This window comes from Zonotrichia leucophrys, chromosome 5, assembly GCF_028769735.1.
Source record: "Zonotrichia leucophrys gambelii isolate GWCS_2022_RI chromosome 5, RI_Zleu_2.0, whole genome shotgun sequence".
Taxonomy (NCBI): domain Eukaryota; kingdom Metazoa; phylum Chordata; class Aves; order Passeriformes; family Passerellidae; genus Zonotrichia; species Zonotrichia leucophrys.
Genome location: NC_088175.1, coordinates 18,710,292 through 18,731,641, shown reverse-complemented (window position 1 = coordinate 18,731,641; position 21,350 = coordinate 18,710,292). Strand labels below are relative to the sequence as shown.

At 39.8% G+C, this 21,350-nt stretch overlaps 1 protein-coding gene and 1 long non-coding RNA gene across 2 annotated transcripts in view; both read right to left on the bottom strand.

The window, feature by feature from the left end:
- Positions 1 to 7,155: 7,155 nt before the first annotated feature.
- Positions 7,156 to 13,123, bottom strand: LOC135448633 (uncharacterized). The gene is made up of 5 exons (XR_010440536.1): positions 13,051 to 13,123; positions 10,944 to 11,026; positions 8,479 to 8,629; positions 7,616 to 7,738; positions 7,156 to 7,522 (listed from the first exon to the last, which is right to left on the bottom strand). It is a non-coding gene; the product is annotated as an uncharacterized LOC135448633 (long non-coding RNA).
- A 493-nt stretch (positions 13,124 to 13,616) lies between these two features.
- Positions 13,617 to 21,350, bottom strand: part of SEC23A (SEC23 homolog A, COPII coat complex component) — a 28,903-nt gene continuing 21,169 nt past the window's right edge. The window contains exons 18-20 of the mRNA XM_064714822.1: positions 19,971 to 20,126; positions 19,334 to 19,399; positions 13,617 to 15,041 (exon numbers count right to left, since the gene is read on the bottom strand). Coding sequence (XP_064570892.1) covers positions 14,952 to 15,041; positions 19,334 to 19,399; positions 19,971 to 20,126 — 312 coding nt within the window. The 3' untranslated portion in view covers positions 13,617 to 14,951. The remainder of the gene's footprint in view (positions 15,042 to 19,333; positions 19,400 to 19,970; positions 20,127 to 21,350) is intronic.

Below are 21,350 nucleotides of genomic sequence, written 5' to 3'. Positions count from 1 at the left end.
ATGGCCCTTTTTGCCATTAAGGAGCCGTGGACTTCAGAGAGCAGCAAAAGCTCAGATGTTTCAACAAGTCAGAAAATTTCTGACATTCAAGAAATTTTAAGCCAGCCTCTGTTCTCTTACTCCATTTTCAAACTCTGTTGCTAATAGAGCATCATCCATCTTCCATTCTGCAAACATTAAGTTATTAAACAGAAAGGCATCTAAGACAATTAGTTGCTAATGTTAAAATAAAGAGTTTCCCAATTCTAAACACTGAGGCTGTTTAAACTGACAATGCTCCCAGCTTCCCTGGGTAGATGAAATTATTTGATACATATGTCCCATATGTTCATGCATATTTCACTAGGTCCACAGATATTTTGTTCTCTAGCTCCCTCAGTCTCATTCCTTGTTCTTGAGGTACTTCAGCTGTGAACCTGAAGATTTTGTTTTACTCTTTGATGGCAGAGGAGAAAAAAATCCATTGTATTCAAATTCTGCAGAGCCTTATGATTTTTTTTTCACTTCCCTCCATGTCTACAATATACATTAGACTAATAGTCACAGGATTTCTGTTACATTCAGGTAGCATTAAACTAAATAATGAGAAAACAGATTTGTTTTCCAGCATTGATAGTAAAAGTTAGCATTGGTTTATCTTGCAACTCAAGGAAAAAGGGTTATCAAAAGGTTAGGACTCCTGTCACTACATCTGCTGTGAAAAGCATTATGAAAACAGGTTACTACATAGAGGATAAAAGGAATTCCAAGTGTTATGGCCTACATAGGAGGAACACCCAGGATGTGACTTGCCACTCAAAACTCAGGCATACCTGTGTCTTCAGCTATGTGTGTGTCCTGACAGTCTGAAGTAAAAAAGCAATCCTTTTCCACATTGAAGTATACATAGTCTTCAACCAGAGATGCATGCACAGTTAGAGCAACCAGGACTTTGCCACATCAGTCTCAGAGCTGAAACTCATTCTTAGATATTCTTAATACTCATCAGCATCAAGAGTGGCAGACCTTACAGGGCTCGGTGAATTCTAAATAATTGTGTTCACTGTTGCATTCTTTAATCCTGCAAGAACTTTATTGGTCTCCTATGGAACCACGGAGAAAGTAGCAGCACAGATTTTGGGGGAGAATTTCTAGGTCATGTTGTATTCCAAAAGCCATGTACTGAATACACAAGGAAGTAGATGGGTTTGATTTTAATCAGCACTGCACTTCAAGCAGGCTCTCATCTAATCCTGTTTGAGGATGCAGTCACACTGAACAAGGGAGCTGCACTGAAGGAAGAACAATGCTGCACAAAAATCTGCTATACAGAGCAGGCCACAGTTGTGAGGTATTTCACAGCAGTACAAAAACTACAAAGTTAGGCCACCAGTACTTTGGAAAGGAAGAAATTCTCTCCAAATTATTTCCTTTCTTCCTTCTCAGGTTGCACGATAATGTTGAAAACTGCCCTTATTTCCAGCAAATAGCAAAATGAGCATTCTTTTCTGTAATGAAAATATCACTGTAAAGAGTAGACTTGGATTCTGTCTGGTGCTCGGGTGAATAACGACGGCATCAATATAAGAGTGGCACCATATGCAGGCCTTGCAGAGCTGCTCTCTAAGCTATCCCTCACTATAAAGTCATGGGGCAGCTTAAAATAAATCCTTCTCTCAGGTCTTGCTGCCACTTTGAAGGGAGTCACCAGGACTGTACAGCCACCAGCATTTCCTCACACAGCTGACATTCACCATGTCACCATCATGTGGCACCTGGGGCTTGGTCAGACTGTCTGGTGACCGCACTCCAGGGAGAAAACAGCTGTGCCAGCCCCTTCCCAGCATGGAGACCTGTGCCTGGAGATGTGCTCCTGGAGTGCACAGGGGAGCACGTTTGGCCCTTGCCATGGCACCCCAGCAGCTTTCCAGAAAGGAGCTTGTTTTTGTGCTTGAGGTGTCCACAGCAACAAGAGCCCAGGACTCACCTCACAGCAGGAGTGAACCCACCACTGGGTGTGCTGCAGAAATGGGAGCTCCTGCACTTCCTTGGAGACCGAAGAATCCAAATACCTGTTTCTGATAGGATGCCCTGACAAATTTTCCTTCCACCTGAAACCGAAGCTAGAGCAGGAGACTGAAGGTAGAGCAGCCAGGCTGTGCTGCCCTCACAGGAGGGAGGAAGGCGGGCGGCAAGGACAAGGCCAGGCTGGCAGCAGGGCAGGCGCCTGATCCAACACAGTAAACAAAATGAGATGTTACACAAATCAAATGCCTTAGTGCCTGTTCACAGAGCTCTGTGGGCTCACAGGTCACTCCCTCCAACAGATATTCATGCTGTAAGTCAAGCCTGAGCCTTTACACCTGCAGCCACAGTTCAGGAAATCAGCTAATTCAATCACACAGCGAGAACTGCTGCCTCGCAGTGCAGCAGCTCCTGTCTGCAGCCTAACCTTTGCATGCAACAGCTGCTTTGCAAGTGAAATCAAATCCTGCCCTTACCAAAGTCATCATTGGATGATCCTTTAGTAGAAGCTAATTTTACATTGCCTGGTTCTGAGTAGTTTTTTTATTGTATCATTTTCTCTGTTTTGAATTAAAACATTTTTTTTAAAGCTATATATTCAAGCTATTTCCCAAAACACAGGGTCAATATATTCTTACTACTAGTAATGAATCTGAAAATTCATTCCATGATCACAAGTTACCACTATCACCTTGTTCCTATGGGTTTTTCTTCTTCTTCTAGAGGCAAAATCACCTGTTTTCATTGCTGAGCCCACTCTGCCTATTACTCATGGTATGGAACAAGCCTTGACTTCACACTACTGGATATGCTGACCTTCCACACCTCTTTTTTCCCACAGAAAAATCCTCAATTCTGTTTGACATGGGAAGAACTTAATAAGGTCTCCATAGTCCTCACATACATAAAAACCTTCTATCAAAACTGACTTCTTGTGACCTAAGCCTTCCAAGCCAACAATAGAGACTCTGATATTTGTGGAACAAAGATTTTCTTCTCCCAATTTATGTACCTTGAGTGTTGTGTTCAAAGATAAAAGCATTGTTGTATCAAAAGCTGAGTCCACCAAAAGCCATGGCCTTATGCAATATGCATGTACAATAAACACATTCTGTGGTGTATGACATTAAAGACTTGGAAATACTGAAGTATGCATTAGCAATCTGAATAAGATAGGTCAGCTGGATCTGAGCTACATCTGCATCTTGCAAAGGTTACAAGTGAATGTCACCTTAACTACATCTGCATTGCATTAAAGTAAAAACTCCCAATTACTGAACGAAGAAACAGAAGGGAATCATTCAGATTTAAAGTGGCTCTTGCAGGGCTGGATTGTCATAAAAACTGGGTCACAAGATCTGTGAGTTGGCCAATGGCAGAATTTAGTCTAAAAATAATAAATGGATAAATGTACCAAAAAAATCTACCCTTGAATTCTAATTAAAGGCTAATTTTGTATACTACCAAAAATTTTGGCAAAAGGCAAAGGAGCAGCAAAGCTCCAAAAAGCTCCTTGCTTTGACAAAGCAAGGAGCAGCTAATGAATTAAAATTTAAAAAAAATCCAAAAAGCAGAAACAAGGAAAGGCAGTAAAATATTGCTTTGGCAGTCAGGGATGGTGTCAATAAAGACAGAGCCCAGTTGAAGTTCAAGCTGCCCAGGGGCATAAAAGGTAAAAGGAAGAGAATCCTGTAAGCAGCCTAGTAACAAACTGATGTTCAAAGGAAATGGGAAACTGTTGTTTAACAGGGAAATAAGGAAAGGTTTTTTTGCCTCAGTCTTCAAAACATTTCCAGACCTCCATACCCACCTGCAGTTTGAGGAATGAGGAAACACACAAGTGAGAGAGTTAAGGACTGTTTGGAGACATTGGGTACATTCGTGGCTACAGAGATGGATGGGACACATGGAAGGATGATTAAAACCTGGGGGATATGATTGTGAAGCACATCATTATATGCACATGTGGTGATCCAGGGAAGTCCATGGAAAGGGGCTAAATAGTGCAGTCATATTTAAGAAAGCTGCAGAGGATATCTGAGGAACTAAATGCTGGTGAGCTTCAACTCAGTCTCTAGAAAGACCATGCAGCACAACTCTTGAGGATCCATTTCCAAGTAGGGACAAGTAGGCAGTGAGAAAAATGTGGATTTACAAAGGGCAGATCAGAGTTGATAATCTGCTTTCTCTAATTAAATTACTTGCTATGTGGACAAGGAGGCAGCAGTGAATAGGGCATGCATACCACAGTGACTCCATGCATCAAAGCCACCAGTTTTATCATTGTAAGAACTTCTCCCATCATGTCTACAAGTCACAAGTACCATGCCTCAGCTGCAAAAACATCTGTGGTTGCTCCAGCCCTCCACAATCATTTGCTTCTCTTTCCTGACCCTTTGAACCACCTGCCTCAGGTTTGCCTGTTGTCACAGAATGATAAAGTGGATAAGATTGGAAGGGAACACAGCGGGTCATCCAGTCCCATCTCCCTGGTCAAGCAGGGTTATCCTAGAGCACATGGCACAGGATTTGTGCCCACAGGGTTCTTGAATATCTCCAGTGAGGGAGGCTCCATATCCTCTCTGGGCAACCTGTTACAGTGCTCATTCACCCGCACAGTAAAGAGGTTCTTCCTTATGTCTAAGTAGAACTTTTTGTGCATCACATTCTGCCCATTGCCTCCTGTCCTATTGCTCAGCACCACAAAGAGCCCAAACCCAACCTCTTGACACCCTCCCAGGGGTATCAGCTGCTCCCAACCTTATGTCCTCAGTGATCTTGCTGACAAGGCATCGAAGTTAAACAGTACAGGGCCCACTGTTGAACCTTTTGGGATGCCAGGGTTTGTGACAGGTCTCCAACTAGACTCTAATCTTGCCTGTATCATGCCATAGGACAGCCCCCAGATGAGTATTCTGTAGAGATGATTAACTGTACAAGACATAGAACAGTGATTAGGTGTGATGGTCCTCTTGTTCTATGAACTAATAATTCTTTATGTTTTCCATGGGGTTTTGTTGCCAAAAATTAACCTGGAGTTATCAGAAGCATTCAATCAATGCTAAAAATCCTAACTTAAGAAGTTTTCTTCAGGTCATTTTACACGTTCTAATTTTCTTCTTATATTCATTCCAGTTGAGTAAGCATTTTGGGCAAGACTGTGACCAGCCCCTAGACACAGCACATTTCCTTTAGTCAAGCAAAACCTGTTTTCCTCTTTTCACAGATACAAAAAAGAAAAATATGCACATAAATCAGTGTCTGTGTATTCAGTTTCTTCTCATTTTGTATATGTGTTAGAGGATGAGGATGAAAAAACAGGATCATTGTGCTGATTTCCTTCTCTTGTGTTTATTTGTGCACATCTCAAAAGTTTGCCTTTTTAAAAGAATATGCTATGTTATACCTAGGGGAATTTCAGTTTTACATCAGTTTTTAGTAACTCTTTTTATATTATTTCTTAATATAATGCCAAAAATCTTTATGACAGGTTGTTTCCTTTAAAGTGTTGTCATCTTTATCATAAAAGTTCAAACTTAAAAAAGAAAGAAATAAAGAAAGAAAATATTCCTGTGTTTTTTCAAGTGAATGTGAAATCAAGTGAAACTCTACACTGATTGGATCCATGCTTTTATGGATGTGTCCTGATTTCAGATGGTATAAAGTTATATTTCTTCTTAGTAGCTGGTACAATGTTGTGTTCTGCATTTAGTATGAGAATAATGTTTGATAGCACACTGATGTTTTAGATGCTGCTAAGTAGTGCTTAGCCAAAGTCATGGGCATTTCCTAGTGCACAAGAAGCCAGGAGGGAGCCCAGCCAGCACAGCTGACTGAACTGGCCGAAGTGATATTCCATACCATGCCCACAGTATATAAACTGGGGGAAACTGGCCAGGAGCTGCCAATTGGTGCGCAGGGATGGGACTGGACATCAGTCAGCAGGAGATGAACAACTGCCTCGTGCATCACTTATTGTTCTTGGGTTTTATTCCTTTCTCTCCTTCTCTTCTTCATGACTATCATTATTGTTGTTAGTGGTTAAAGGAAGATGTTACATTGTGAGGCAAGTACCAGCTACCAGTACTTAATGCTAAATAAAGAAAGATAAGCCCTCCAATTTGCATTCTGTGTTTTCGTAGGACTGCAGGAGCAGGGCAACTTTCATTTTGTTTCTTTTCAATTGTTAAACTGTTCTTAGCTCAAACCATGGGTTCTATCTTTTTCCAATTCTCCCTCCTATCATGCCAGAGGCAGGGTGGCAGTGAGCAAGCTGCTGAGTGGTACTCAGTTGCTGACTGGAGTCAAACCACAGCAGGATGCAAAAGAGGAACAATCTAAAACAATCGATTACACCAGTAAGTAACTGGAACAAGAATCAGACCAGAAGCTTCATGTATCTACTGCCGTCTGGAGGTTTGCTCAAGGTAATGCAGTGATGGAAATACTCCCACTCACTGGGAAGCTGCAAATCCATATTGCTATTTTCTCTGCAGTTGGTCTGCAATCCTACAAAAGCATGGAATAGCAGCCAGAGTGTGGTGAAAAGGCTTAGCTGCTAGCATTAAATACTGACACTCATCTCAGAAGAAGAACGTCTTCTTTTAACCACAGCTCTGATCCTGCAAGAGATTAGCACACACATTTGATCTGAACACAGAGCAAAGCAACCACTTATTCCATTGGGATCAAAGCTGCAAAATCAAATTATTCCATTCCTGTGTGAAACTGGAGGCAGAAGCTGTAAAAGTATTCCCTCCTTCTTTCAGGGACATGGGAACTGTCAATTGCAATGGGCAACAGTATTTCAAGTATGACATCTTTCTGAAATATAGTTCTATCAGCAAATGAAATGGTTGCATCTAAGATTAAGAAGTTGCAGAAACCTGGCTACAACAGATTTCCTATTTGTTCTGTCCAACTTAATTCCAAGCTATTTCAAGCTCTGCTTTGAATGGCATTATATCATACATTACCAAATATAGCAATTCAAAAAATAAATCCAGACTTATTTATATACGTTACTTAACTAGGACAAAGTATAATTTTTCATACTGACGCAATTGGTCTACTCTGCAGACCTGCCACTTCATGTATTTAAGATACTCACACATAGGGAACAATTTAATTTTTTGTTTAATCTGCTTTAAGTCTACTTATTAAGATGGATTAAGTCTTTGAAAGCATCCTGCACGTGTTTTCTTTTCAGTTAAAATCATCTCTCAAAAAATACTCCCTGTGTGTTTATACATGTAGCTTTGCATCATGCCAAAATGCACGGGAAGCAGAGAGATTTTGGTCCACCTCCTGCGGTTTATGGGACTATTTCCATTTCAGCTACAATTATGCTGGATAACAGGTGCCTGTGCCAGGACTTGTCTTTAAGTTTGTACATTTTCAACACCTTTTCAAGTCAAAAAGAGCCCTCTACACAAGATCCTGGATGACTAGCTGCAGGTGGGCCAGCTTGAACAGGCTGGACAAGAAGGTCCTTTCCAATCTTCACCTTCTTGTGACTCTGTGAAAAGTAGCACATACAGTAAAAGGATACTCTACCCTGCAGCAGTTCACATCTAATTACCAAATCCATCCATTTTCTACAGTTACCCACCAGGGTTGTATTCTCCCTTTCCCAAGGAAAATTCTTTCATATCCCTCAGCCAGAAAGAGAATATGAGGTTAGTAAGTCATTTAATCCCTTCGATCTGGAGGCTGCAGGCATCAGTTTGTACACCTGTGATCGAAAATATCCTGTCAATATATGACTAACACATAAGTTCAAAGTAAATCAATTTCAGGTATTCACAAAGGAAAGGAAGAAACAGCAGAGCATTTATGCACTAAAATTTCAGCATAACCATCTAGTTTATTGTAGTCAGCCAAATTATAAAAATAGCAATCACAGTGTACTTGGCTCAATTTGCTTTTGATGGGCCAAAAATCAGAAAACAGAATTAAGAATTTTTTGCCATGAACATACTGTATAACCTATTCTGCAAGGACTGCAGTAGTCTGCTCCACCACCCACTCACAGCACAGCTGTGCTTCTGGGGCCCTTTTGCCTTCCTTGGAAACAGCCACTAACAACTGCTTGCTCTAGGATGCCAAACTGGTTCTCATAATCAAATGAAAGCTCCAGGGTGTCTTGCTAGCATTTCACATTAAATTAGCTTCCTGATTGGAACAAAGCAAGGATTTTTCTGCTCTGGTTAGATTGGCAGGGACCTCCAAGGTATTTCATTTCACATGGCTAGCTTGTTCCATCACCTGGGCACTTCACTTAAAATTCTTTGCTATTGCAGAGAATCCCAGACACTGTCACATGCTTTCAATCTCAGCTGCTTTTTCTGCCACATCACAGAGCAAATTTTATCTTACATTTTTGTGAGAGAAGTTAGATTTTTCAATAGATGGTAAAATATCTTTTGTGGCTGACATCTCATTCACTGAAGAAACAGCAAAACATTGACCCACCTGAGCAAAGTCTCTGTTAGGCAAGTACAGCTGTGGGGACTAAGCTGATGGCAATGTCTGTTTCCAGCCCCATCTGCACTCCAGTGAGAAAATGCTGGATGCTTTGCAAATGGCTTTAACTCCAAGGAAACTGTGATAAAACTCTTGGTTTCTAAATGACAAAATATACATTCTTCAGAGTTCTGCAGGAAGTTAGCTTTCTCATTTCTGCTTTTACAGGGCCAAAATCAGAGAACATTGTCTGGTTCAATGCCATCATTTAAAGGGTGCCACCACCATTTACCTCCTTCCCCTAGCAGATGAGTGGGAGCAAGTCTGAAATGAGAAGTTATATCCCCTCATGCTCAAGCACTGCTCATACCACATCTGGGCTATTTTCCCCCTCAGTGCAATGTGTAAACCTAGAGTGGAAGGAAACATCACAGCAACTTGTATGGGAGGGTCACATTTCAGTCCTAAGTAGACTGGCAGCATTGCCTGAAACCATGAGCAACAAGAGCCCCAGCTTGGCCCTTGAGAGCCAGCTTGGCCAGCTGTTAGCACCTCTCCTTGCAGTTTGTCTCTCACATCTGCTCTTGGACAAACAAGTGTCAGCAGCTGGGCTTCCATGCAGACAGCAGCTGTGACAGCAAGGAGAGATCTGAGGGTCGTTCACTGCTCTTTTGGCCATTTCACAGCACGCCAGAAAAACACAGCAGGTAGCGTTCTGTCCACCTATAAAGTTCCTGTGAGTTTTCTAGAAAGGTTCGGGTCCTTTACAAAACAGGATTAACAAAAGTACACCCAAGGACAAATAAAGACCAGCAATGCCATAAACTCCTTATAAAAATACTTCATTAGCCAGGTGTGATTTGTTTGCAGATTAGGATAGCTCAGTTTAAACTGTTCATGTATCAACTAGTAATGCAAGCTACCCTGTCATGCTGACAAATCTAGCAAGGAAGAGGCACAATAAAAAATAATCTCTCTCCCATGGAAGCATTTGCTTCAGGTCACGAGGATAGGGCCTTAAAACATGCACAATTCAGAGTCAAGACTCAAACATATCTGTGTTGTTACAGAAAACAGCAAAATCCACACCAGCTCATGGTATGCAGCTGAAAAGGAGCTCACACTTGAATGCTAAAAACATAAAATCCTATTCTTTGGTACTTAGTAAATTCAAGGGCTACTTCATACCAATCTAGTGCCACCTAAGCTTTTCTGGGTCTGCCTCACTTCAGATTTTCACACATGGCTTTGCTCCCTTGCTAAGCTTTTACTAATAGCCCTATAAAAGCAATGCAGTTCCATCAGCTATCTGCAGACTATGAACTCTGGTACATGAGTTACTGGCATGTCTCCTGAGGTTGAAAGGTTGGTTGGTAACCACAAAGTGGTGAGTTCTAACCCAGAAGGACGTGCATGTTCAGGGAGCTCAGAGGCTGTTCCAATTTTATTTTTACCCCACTTCAACAACCATTGTGGTTCCAAGTTATCCTGATCACATCATTTATATACATGTGTGGAAAGTGGTAAATCCCTTGAGCAGTTGTGTGTTCCCAGTATTCAGGAAGTGAGACTATGACAGGGCTGCCATGCCTGGACTTTGTAAGACACAGGTTCCTTTTCTAGTAAGGTATATTGGTCTTTGGCCATTCTCTAGCCAAAAAAACATTCCCTAAATGTGAACAGTTCTAATGCATTAAGCTGACTGCAAATCATGAAACAACATACATATTTCTCTTCAAGAAAGCCAAAGAACAGCCTACTGCTTGTTCCACACACATTAGCCAGCAAGCAAAGTCTTACCCTGCTTCATGGCAACTGTACCACACAGCTGGATACCTCCAGGCAGTCATAGAAAAGGATGGAAGGATACAAAAAATGAACAATTTGTAGGAACTGGGGACAGCCTCCCTTATTAAAGTATGTGGGGATTATTTTGCTAATTTTTTCTAAAATCAATTTATGGAGGTTGATTAAATTGTTTATCTTTTAGTATTGCAGTTCTTCATTCAGACAAAAGCTTACAATATTAGGAACAATCTGCTATTTTAAACAAGATTTTAGATTAAATTCAGAGCAGAGCAACAGCTTCATTAATTTTTCCATCTGTTCTGTTCAGGCTTGTTGGCTTTCATGTAACATTTAACTTTTGTATGAACACAAAATGCCAAAAGCTAAACTGAGCTCAATTCTATTGTGCTTCACAATATGACAGAAGGTAATCTAATAATTTGCCTCAGATTTGGTTGAATAGGATAGGCTTCTCATCACTGTTCAACCAACTATTCTATTTAAGCAAGGAAAAGAGGGAACCATTGAGAAATGCAACTTCCCTAACACTGAGGGCAGCCATAAGACCACTCATTGATATTGCAGTTCCACACCCCAAGATGTGAAGTTCTAGGTATTTAACAGTATTTGCATTTCTAGGCAACTCCACATGCCTTTAAGCAACTAAACTTCAACTTTTGGCTGACCTTGTTAAATCTGTGTCTAAACCTGGGAGTTATCTCATCCAAGCAAGAGAAGACAGTCCACACTTAACATCCAGTACTTTTTCCTGAGGAAGAAGAAAGCAAATTATTAACAGTTGATATTAAAAAAAAAAAAAAAAACCACAGAAAATTGAGAGTAGCTAAAAAAAAAACCAATCCCAGACTCTGCAGGAAAAAAGAGAGATCCCGAAGCCGTATGGCAACAGATCAACTTACTATCAAGTATTTCCAAAGGTTCTTAAGACTGACTGCACCAGCCCCGGTCCTGTGAAGCAGGAGCAGCCAAGAGGCCAAGCCAGGGCATTTATCACAATAGCTCAGAGTCAGCAAGAAACTAAACAGCTGAGACTTGATGTCTTGCTAGTGAAAGAACAGAGCACTGTCAAAGATTCTTTCCAGCATACTTAAATATCTATGTGGATGGCAACAATTCTAGTTTTGAGGTCCAGTCAGAAATATTCCAGAGTTTAAAGGTTTTTATACATATTAAATTATCATCCACATTTTAGATTATGGCTTCTATTGCTCTAAATGGCTTGTTTCAAAATAATTAACCACCATTTCTCTTCCTGAATGAAGGGTAGCTCTCACACTTACAAGGTCCAGAAAACTTTTACCCAATCTTTAAGACACTGACAATAGGAGCTTTGTGTTGTGGGATGATCTAAACACATTAATGGCATATACATATTATATATATATATACACACATATATATATGCCATAGTCCATAAAAAATGGACTCGAGTTCAGGACTTAAGGCACTGGAAAGAGAAGAAAAATTTAGATGGTTGTGTAGCATGCACAACCTGTAAAGGTGTGCAGAGAAACAGGCAGCAGGCTAGAACTAAGCACCTTATAGACCAGGCACTATATAAGCACTGTCAATCACAATGTGCTTTTCTATATGTCCTAACAGCAGACACAAGAACATCAAAGAACAGGAACAGCTGCTATATTGCTGTGAGCTCCATCTGATTTTATGATCCTGGCAAAATTTTAACTTCAGAATCTCCCATGTTGCTCTCTGAGACAAATGTATTTCCCAGATGGCAATGCTTCAGTTTTACACATACCAAGTGAGGAACTTCAGACCAAGAACAGATCTTGCACTGTTCTCAAACCCACAGCCTGCGCAACAACATGAAGAAAGCAGCACCTGGCTGCTTGTTCCCCTACCTCTGATTTGCCATGGATTATTTTCAGTCTTTAACTTGCCAGTCCTTTACAGAACAGCCAGCACTGTTTTATCCCTTGTTCTGCAGGTTAGCTCTTCCAAGTCTTTTTTTTCAAAAACATTTGACCAACTCTTCATCTGATTTCCAATCTGTTTCCAGCCAAAATCAAATGTTCAAAGGAATCATAAATAGATCAACTTTGAGTGTCATGAATATTGCAGATTGGTAGAAACTCTTCACCAAGAAACCCAGTAATACAGACACTTGCAAGGAATTCAAATTGTAGCAATTTATCTTTTTTAAACCACTTTCTCCCACAGCACAGCCCTGAAAACACATTAATTTAAAATGTTGATCAATTCTCAGTGAAAAAATGGCTTCCTTCCCCTATTGTCATGCACCTGACCTATGCCAACGTGCAAGAGGTATTGGATCACGTAGATGAAGGAGATGTTACAAATCACCAGGACTGGATGGCCAGTGAAGACTGGTAACCACCATTACAGACAGATGACTGGCAGACCACTGCCCATGTCACTCTCATCCACTAAAAGGGCTGTTGAAGGAATCCTGCAACTTACAGACTGATGAGCCTGATCTCAATCCCTGGTAAAATTGCAGAGCCTGTAATAAGAGTTATGAGCCTATAGATAGATATGGACATTTTGGAAAGAATTTACATGCTTCTTCAGAAGGAAAATCCTGTCTCACTAACCACTTCCAGCCTCTGGAAGAGGTGAATAAGCAGAAGGGAAAAGGTGATAGCTCAGACATACCTGGATTTCAAAAAAGTATTTGGTAATGTTAAATACTTGATAAGCTAATGTTGCTAAGAAATTGGATTAAAAAGAACTGTTAAAAGGTGAAAGCTGGTTAAAAGGTGTTGTCAACTTATTTCAAAAGTTACATACCTTCTCAGTGATTTCTCATGTGCTGCTCCTCAGAGCACTTACTCTGTCTTCACAGCACAGCCCACAAACTGCAGCTCTCTCCTCACCCAGCTAACCCACTCTTTTGTACTGGACACAGCGGGGGCCTATTAAGGGCAGGCCTGTTCCTAATCTGTGGTGATTAGTGCAGCTGCAACTCCTCAGGTGTGAGACTACCTTCTGCACTATCTTTATTTTCTTACATTCTATCCCTCCACAAAAGGGTAGGAAGGAAACCACAAAAAACCCATTCATTATCATGACTTGATGATGAATTTATTTATAAGGCAAACTACCTAACTATCAACGAAACTGGACATATTTAGTGTTACAAAAAAAGTAGTTAAAGTAGTTAACTAATTTAAATTAGTTTAAATTAATTACCCAGTTAAAATTAGTTAAATAATTTAACTACTGGAAGTTAAATTAGTTTGATACCAATTATTACAAGAACAAAAAAAAAGACATTCTAAATTTTATCACTACTACTTTTATTTCCACAGTTGATTTCAAGAACTGACAGAAACCAGCCCAATAAATACAAAAAGTGAGAGAAAAACATGTATTTTATTTGTTTTGAGGCAAAAGGAGCTCATCTCATTTAGATCAGAGAAATGGAGAGCAAATGATTGAATCAAGTTTTTAAGAATTTACAGAAAACAGAAAAACCATCTTCATGTTTATCACACCAATAAACAACTGAATTTCCTATGAACTCTCTATTCCTTTAGACTTGGCACATTTTGTTATTGCCCACTACCACACTTCACATCTTTGCTTGTCAAAATGTCACATTACCTATGTAAACATCTGTTTTATGTGTAAACTTCAACAAGTAAATGGGAAAGCCTACTAATTTATCCACCCCCCAAAAAAGCAAGTATGAACTAAAGATCAAATTAATTACATCATATTCTACGTAATACTGTTTCAACAAGAACTAAAGCCTGTTGAATTCATAACAAAAAAGATGCAGAAACAGAAAGCAGATGTGCAGTGTCATGCATTAGTGTAATAACATTATAAGGCAATAATAAAAAAGGTAAGTTTTATTTTTAACTATAGTCACCAAGACAAAAATCAAGCCTGTTATCTTAGTTCCTTTTGGTAGTGTAGGCTTTCTTCTTTGTTCAAGCTGAAAGTGTTAACTTTTAGCATATTCACCTGTTACTGTGTTTGATAAGAGATACTTTGGTCAAAATACATGTGGATTTCAATTTTGTGCAACAGTGGAGTTTATATATTTTTAGTTCAAAATCTTTACATTGAAATAAAGAAAAACTCTGTTCCCAAAGAATCAAATTGGGTAAATGGGAAGAAATACTTGAAATTAAATACCCCTAAGCAATATCTCTGCAGGAAATAGAAGTTCATCAGCCTAAGTCAAAAGACTGAGTTAATACTATTCTTATAGGCTTTTTGTTGTTGCTTTGTTCACTTCAGGCTCAGATTGAGTGAACAAAAGTAATCACATGGCAGTCTGGAAAGCCAGACATCACCAAAGATTTCCTTTATTGTTCAATGGGCCTTTGTACTGCAGAGCATAATCAACCCCAACCATTCCAAACAAGAAACTGAAATCACATCTCAAAGTTGTTGCAAATGATCTCAAAGTAATTATAGTATCACAGTAATCAAAATGACTGTTCTTTTTCCTCTGCTTATAACTTAAATCTAGTACCTCTAATTTTTACAAACTGCAGTTCACATTAAAACATTTGCTGATAACAAAACTTTTCTTTGAAAACAACACTGCTTTACATCTAGTCAGGCAGCTTGTGCATATCAGAGCACTCTGTCAAGAGAGACATGGAAAAGGGAAAAGGAGAAAAAAGCTGAAATATGGCTGCAGTTTATCTGTGCCTCTAATGCACTGCAGAATTTCAGGCAGCACTTGAGACAGCAAGTTTCTTCAGATGATCCATAAATACTTGTAAGCTGACATCATCAGTAAGAATGGGTGCTCCAGACTCCTATGAAATAAGGGAAAAAAGAGAACTGATTATACACATTGTGAAGAAAACGCATTTTAAGACACAATATGTTCCACTGAATAAACATTTTAAAAATTTAGCAAGATCCTAGAAGCGTATCATTGCTGAAATTCTGACAAAAAACCCAGCAGACTGTACATTTACATAAATTTTCATACATTTACATGAATTCAAGCATAAACCACAACTACATTCTCTTCCATTAACACACAGAGCCATGACTTGCTGTATAGCAAGATCTTTACACCAGCCATACAAAACTCGAGAACTGCCAAATATTAATTTACAAACTTCTACATGTAAATAAAATTTCCACAGCACAGCTCCTGCATCCTTCCTGCCTCAGTAGAGCAAAAAGGAGAGAAACAGTAATATGCAAATAACACAACCAACAAATCAGTATCTGTCAGTGAAGCTCAGACATATCAAAATGGTGAAAGAAGGAAAGAAATCCCCTAAGGGTCTGATTTGACACCAAGCAAAGGTCATCCGGCTTTCCCAAAGAGAGGTAGGTGGGCCTATTCTCTCCTGTAGCTCTCTACCAACTCAGAGAAAGACCAAAAGCAGCTGAAACTCACGAGCAATCAAATCACAAAATAACCAAAAAACACCTTTTGGGTGGATTCTTGCAATTTCACAAATCCAAGAAGTTCAAAACTGTGATGTTTTAATTACTATTTATAAACGAATTTACCAAATTTAACAAAGTCAAAATAAACAAGCAGTTGGCAACTCTGCAAATTTTACACAGTAACTCCCTTAAGTCTTTTGAGACCAGTCTACCACTATTTCCATTTACAGATACAGGAAGAATTCCTGTACAGCTCAACAATTCAACCTTTTCAAAGGTACAAAGCATCCATATTTCCAAATAAATCCAGAGCTGTCGGAACTCTTGTAAAGTCTTCCAAAACACAGACACAAAAGTCCTAATGAGGATGCTCAGAACTCAAAAGTCCTAATGAGATGCTGTTTTCTGAGACCTGGCCAGAAACAGTTGTCAGTGAACGACCAAGAGACAAACCCAAGTGCAGCAACATTTTTTGGATCACTACAATACACAGCCACTCTCAGGGAAGGCACACTAAATCAACTATCATCTGATAGCAGCAAGATGAGATTAAAGGATGCTCTACTTCCAAGCCTGTCAAATGCTAAGTCTGAGCTCTCTTATGTAAGAATCATAGACTCATTTAGGTAGAAAAGACCTCTAAGGTCAATGAGTCCAACCATTAACCCAGCACAGCCAAACCATGTCCCTAAGTGCCACATCTACACAACTCCTAAACACCTCCAGGGACAGTGACTCTATCACTTCCCTGGGCCTCTCATTCCAATGCTTGACAACCCTTCCTATGAAGAAATTTTTCCTAATATTCGCTCTAAATGTCCTCTGGCATATTGAGGCAATTTTTTCTTTTTGTATTGCTTGCTACCTGTGAGAAGAGCCCAACTTCTACCTGGCTCCTGTCAGGTAGCTGTGCAGAGTGATACAGTCTCCCCTGAACCTCCTCTTTTCCAGACTAAGCACCCCCAGCTCCCTCAGCCACTCCTCACAGGACTTGTGCTCCAGAGCCCTCATCAGCTCCACTTCCCTTTCCAGGACACAGTCCAGCAGCTCAGTGTCCTCCTGGCAGTGAGGGGCCCTAAACTGTACACAGGACTCAAGGTGTGGCCTCACCAGTGGTGAGCACAGGAGGATAATCCCTTCCCTTGGTCCTGCTGGACACAATATTCTTGATCCAAGCCAGACTGACACTGGCCTTCTTCGCCATCTGGGCACACACACACAGGGTCATGTTCAGCAGCTGTCAATCAGCACTCACAAGTCCTTTCTGAAAATTCAACTGCATCTTCAAACACCAACCACATAATGGAGATGCACAAAAAGTTTATCATTATTTTCTGAAAATGCTTTCTATATTATTAGGGCACCTGCCTGCTAAAGGTTAAAGAAAATCTTCACTTAGAATATTAAAAACCAACTAGGCAATTTATCACCTCCTGAAACATGTTTTCAGTGGTGTGTGGGTGCCCTCTTCTGGTCAGTGTGGACTTTTAGTTGTGCACAAAATAAAATACCAAACAATCCAGGAATGTCATGAGAAAAAAAGAGCAAGATGCCAATCAGTTTTAAATTTCTCCCAGATACAACCCTTCTCATTTCATAATTAGTACTTGATTCAACTTTTTTTTCACAAAAAAACCTGCAAATGCTACCATATCAAGTACTAGCATATTAGCACGAGCACACATAGTGCAGTGCCCCTGGGGAGGTTAATACATCATTTCTTATGTTACCCTAGAACTGAATTCTTTTCAGCATTAAAATGGACAGCTATCTTTTGCAAGAGGTATCAGTCTCACCTGTCCAGCACGAAACATTATACTACAGATCAGCTGAAGATTTCTTTTTTGTATTTACATTTGGAATACTGTTTCATTTGCTTATTAATTAAACATAAAACAGTTGTCCTGTACTGCTGGAAATGTGGAAATTTCAAAAAATTCCAGGTAATATTTAAATTAAAAATAAGACCTTCTAAACTACAGCATTTGTGTGTATGTTGAGGGGAAACAAGATGAAGAGAAGGATTAATGAACAGCTGGTTATATTACCAACTTTGGAAACAAAAGAATTTGGGATTTGTGTTCAAATTGTGCTGGACCTGACTCAGTACAAAATTTTCAAGATTTTTCACTCTGGACCTCAGTGATGTTCATTGCCAGAAGCTTCATTAGATCCAATTCATCCCTATGAAAATGTAGACTGAAAAAACTTATTTGACAAAGTAACTGCCATAAAATTGCTATAGAGCTTCCTCACTCATGACTTCAACAGTGTACACCATTAGCAAAATACTCTAAGAGCACAGTTAATATGTGGCTTCAAATGTCTGATGCCATTAGATTTGCATGAGAAGATGACACTGCACTTAGCCACTAGCACTTACTCACTACAGAAGATAAATGTGGAAGAAGATCATAGAACAGAGATGCACCATTCAATAATACAAGCTGCTATAGAGTGTTCAACTTCTGAATAAAACTTTCTGCCTAAAGACAAGATTTGAAAACTGATTTCTGGTCACAGAAATTCTGGAAAACATCAATACACTGGCACTGGAGTATTTGCCAGTTCTTGTAACTACCTTCAACGTTTATCTCCCCTACTGCAAAAAAGTCCCTTAGACTTCACGTGTGGAAAGCACCCTCATTTCCAGTATTTTAAGGTATTGATAGCAATGAGATCTAAAGCTCTGTGATACAGGTGGACAGGAAGATAACAATACAAGGCTGCAACATGCTGACTTACAGAGAAGGCCCCCAGGTGAAGGTCAAGCAGCCTTTCTAATGGCTCAGCCAGGTGGAAGAAGCAATACTGAAGTGTTACTGTTCTGTTCTGCCCTTGAGCAATTTTCATCCACAAGACAGCTCAGCCTGACCAAAGCTGCCTAAACCCTCATTGTTACTCATTTATATATGAAAAAAACACACCCACCAAAATGAAAATGATAAAGTGGCTGCCCTTCTTAAATCTCTCACAGCAGGAACAGGGAACAGCCTATTTGACTACAGCAGGTATAAAATTATTCTAATTCCACCATGGTGTGGACAAGAATATGATTCTACCTTTCAGGCGGATGGGTTTGCTCCTCTCTCCCTCAAAAGCAGAAACACTGTTTGGTAAGATCTGCATCTCTGCTACTAAGCAGAATGAAACTAAATTTAATTACTGGTAAAGTTAAGCTTAATGAATTGTAAATGGTATACTTAGCTTAATCAATCATTGTCTAGCCTCAGAATATTTAGTACTAAGGCAGTAAGTGCTCTTATCAGTGACTATTCCAAATCTTTTTATCTGTTGCCTGAAGAAAATATCTGCTTTTAACTTTGCAAAACTGTTTCAGTCAAAGCCCTTTGAGGGGCTCTGTCAGGCAAACATCAAACCCATAGTCTTAAGACAACACCGTCTAAGAAAGTAGGCTAGACATGAAAGCAGCCTGACAGAAGCTTAGAATAGTAAACCAGATCATTTCTGTCTGAAGAAATAAAGACCATTTTTCTTAACTTTTGTAATTTTGGTCACATCAGACCAAAACTGCATTTCATTTTCAGTTTCAAAAACTTCACATTATTAATTATATGTAATATAATTAATATATAATATTATAAATAATATACAATATATAATGTGCCACTTCACTTGCCTTCTGAAATAAGGGGAAAAAAATCGTGTATATAAGCTTTGTCAGCAGATTCATACTCACCTGTCCCCATGCATACATGTTGTTATGAGTCTGAGAGGGATTTACTTTTGAAAGCAGGAATCGAGCCTTTAAAAAAATAAAGACAAGAAATTGATCTTCTCAAACAGAATTTTCCTGCACTCAGAAAAAAATTGCATATGTATGAAATATGTCATTTCTACTATCCAGAAATACAGACACTGCAAACTGCACCTCTGTAAATAAAGCCACTTGCTGATTCCACAGCTCCAATGAAGAACTGCTAAAAACTTTCTGATGCTGCTGAAAGCAAGCTTTTGTCTTTTTCAAGCACTAGCAAAGCAAATGTGAATATCAACAAGACATTAATTAATAAATTTTTTTAAAAAGACACAAATAGTAATTCTGGTATTGGTTCTGTCTTTTCTGCCCTACACAGCTTACACAAAGAATCTGAGACTCCAAGTCAGTATGATTAGAACAATAATACATAGTAGGATTCACAAATTAGGGAGAAAGCTACTCCTAAATATCTTGTTCTGTAAAAGCTTTAAGAGTCAGAACATTGATTTGCAATTATGTATATTTTAGCAGAGAAACTGATGTTTACTACCAAAGATATCTCACAAAATTACTAACATATCATTGCCAAGATTATATAACATACACTTCACCATACCTGGCTTCCTCCATGCTCTGTATCAATGTATCTGGGCATTGGAAATCTGGAATGGAGAATTTCTTGGGCATCGTCTACTGGAGCTTGTAGCAAGTGGTGGAAATTCTCATATTCTGGCATATCTTGGTACCCCGACTTACGCCACTGTGCTATGGTCTGGGGACAGGGAAAGAAAGAAGTTTAGAACTGATTCACCAAACTTTCTTAGAGGATACACAGGTCTTTTCAGAGGAGAATGTGCCATTGCTGGCCTCTTCTATCACTCATCCCTTTCTGCCCTATAATACGGAAGTTAATTTTTAAAAGCCACGATGTGCAGGTAACATGCTACTAGATATTTTTTTTTCAAACTCTTAACAATTTGTGGTCCATCTGTACTTCCTCTTTTTTGGTCATCTTTCACAAGTCAAGTATTTTGTTTGGAGGAGGTCAAAGATATTATTTACACTTCTCTAATATGCATGTCTATGACACATAAGAAATAAGTATTTATACTGATACCTTTCAGAGTCTGTAGGACAACCTCCCCACCCTCTAGGAGAGAGGCTGGCTGCTCCAGGTCAGCTCGCTGACACAGGCAGCTGCTGGGAAAGCCCTGGAGGGACCCTCAGCAGGGGCTCCTCCCTCCTCTGCTTGGCAGCTGCTTTTAAACTGAGGGTCTCATTCCTGGCTCCTGCCTGAGCTACAGGCCTGGACCAGGCCATGCACCTACTGATCCGGACCCCCACTCAGGGACTTGACTTCATGGCCAGAACTTGGAGCTGCCTCATCCCCATGAACATGTCTGTGATCTGGACTGAAGGCTGAGTCTGGCTACAGCCCACAGCTGCTCTGCTTGCCTTGCTCAGGTACACTGGGGACAGGTCCTCAGTGACAAGACCCCGCCCGCCTTGCAGAGATGTTCAGCCCCTGTTCCCCTTCCCTCAGGAAGCTGCCCACCACTGCTGCTTGCTGATAGCACCTTAGAAAAATGAGGTAATATTCTGCTACTTAAGAAGTGTTGAAGTTTAGCAAATATTTTTATCAGTGCAGCTACAAGGACAGGATCCAGAATAGTATTTTTCAAATTCTCAGCTATGAACCATTTACACTTGCAAAGCAGTAAAAAGCAGCAGCTCAATTCCTCCAGGGAGGCAGAGCAGTAACAATTCACAAGCACTTTAACTTTATTACTAAGGAATGTCTATCTACCAAACTGCCAGGAGCAGTTCCATTCATCCAGGACAGTAGAGACAAAGGGTAATTATAAACTTGGTGTTCTGACTACCCATCCCTGAATTTCAATTTAAAGGTCAAAAATAAATGAGTGAAAAGTGGGGAGGAGGGGGAGGAAGGGTATAACACTCCCTAAAGTAGGAAAAATGTTGATCTAAAAAAATA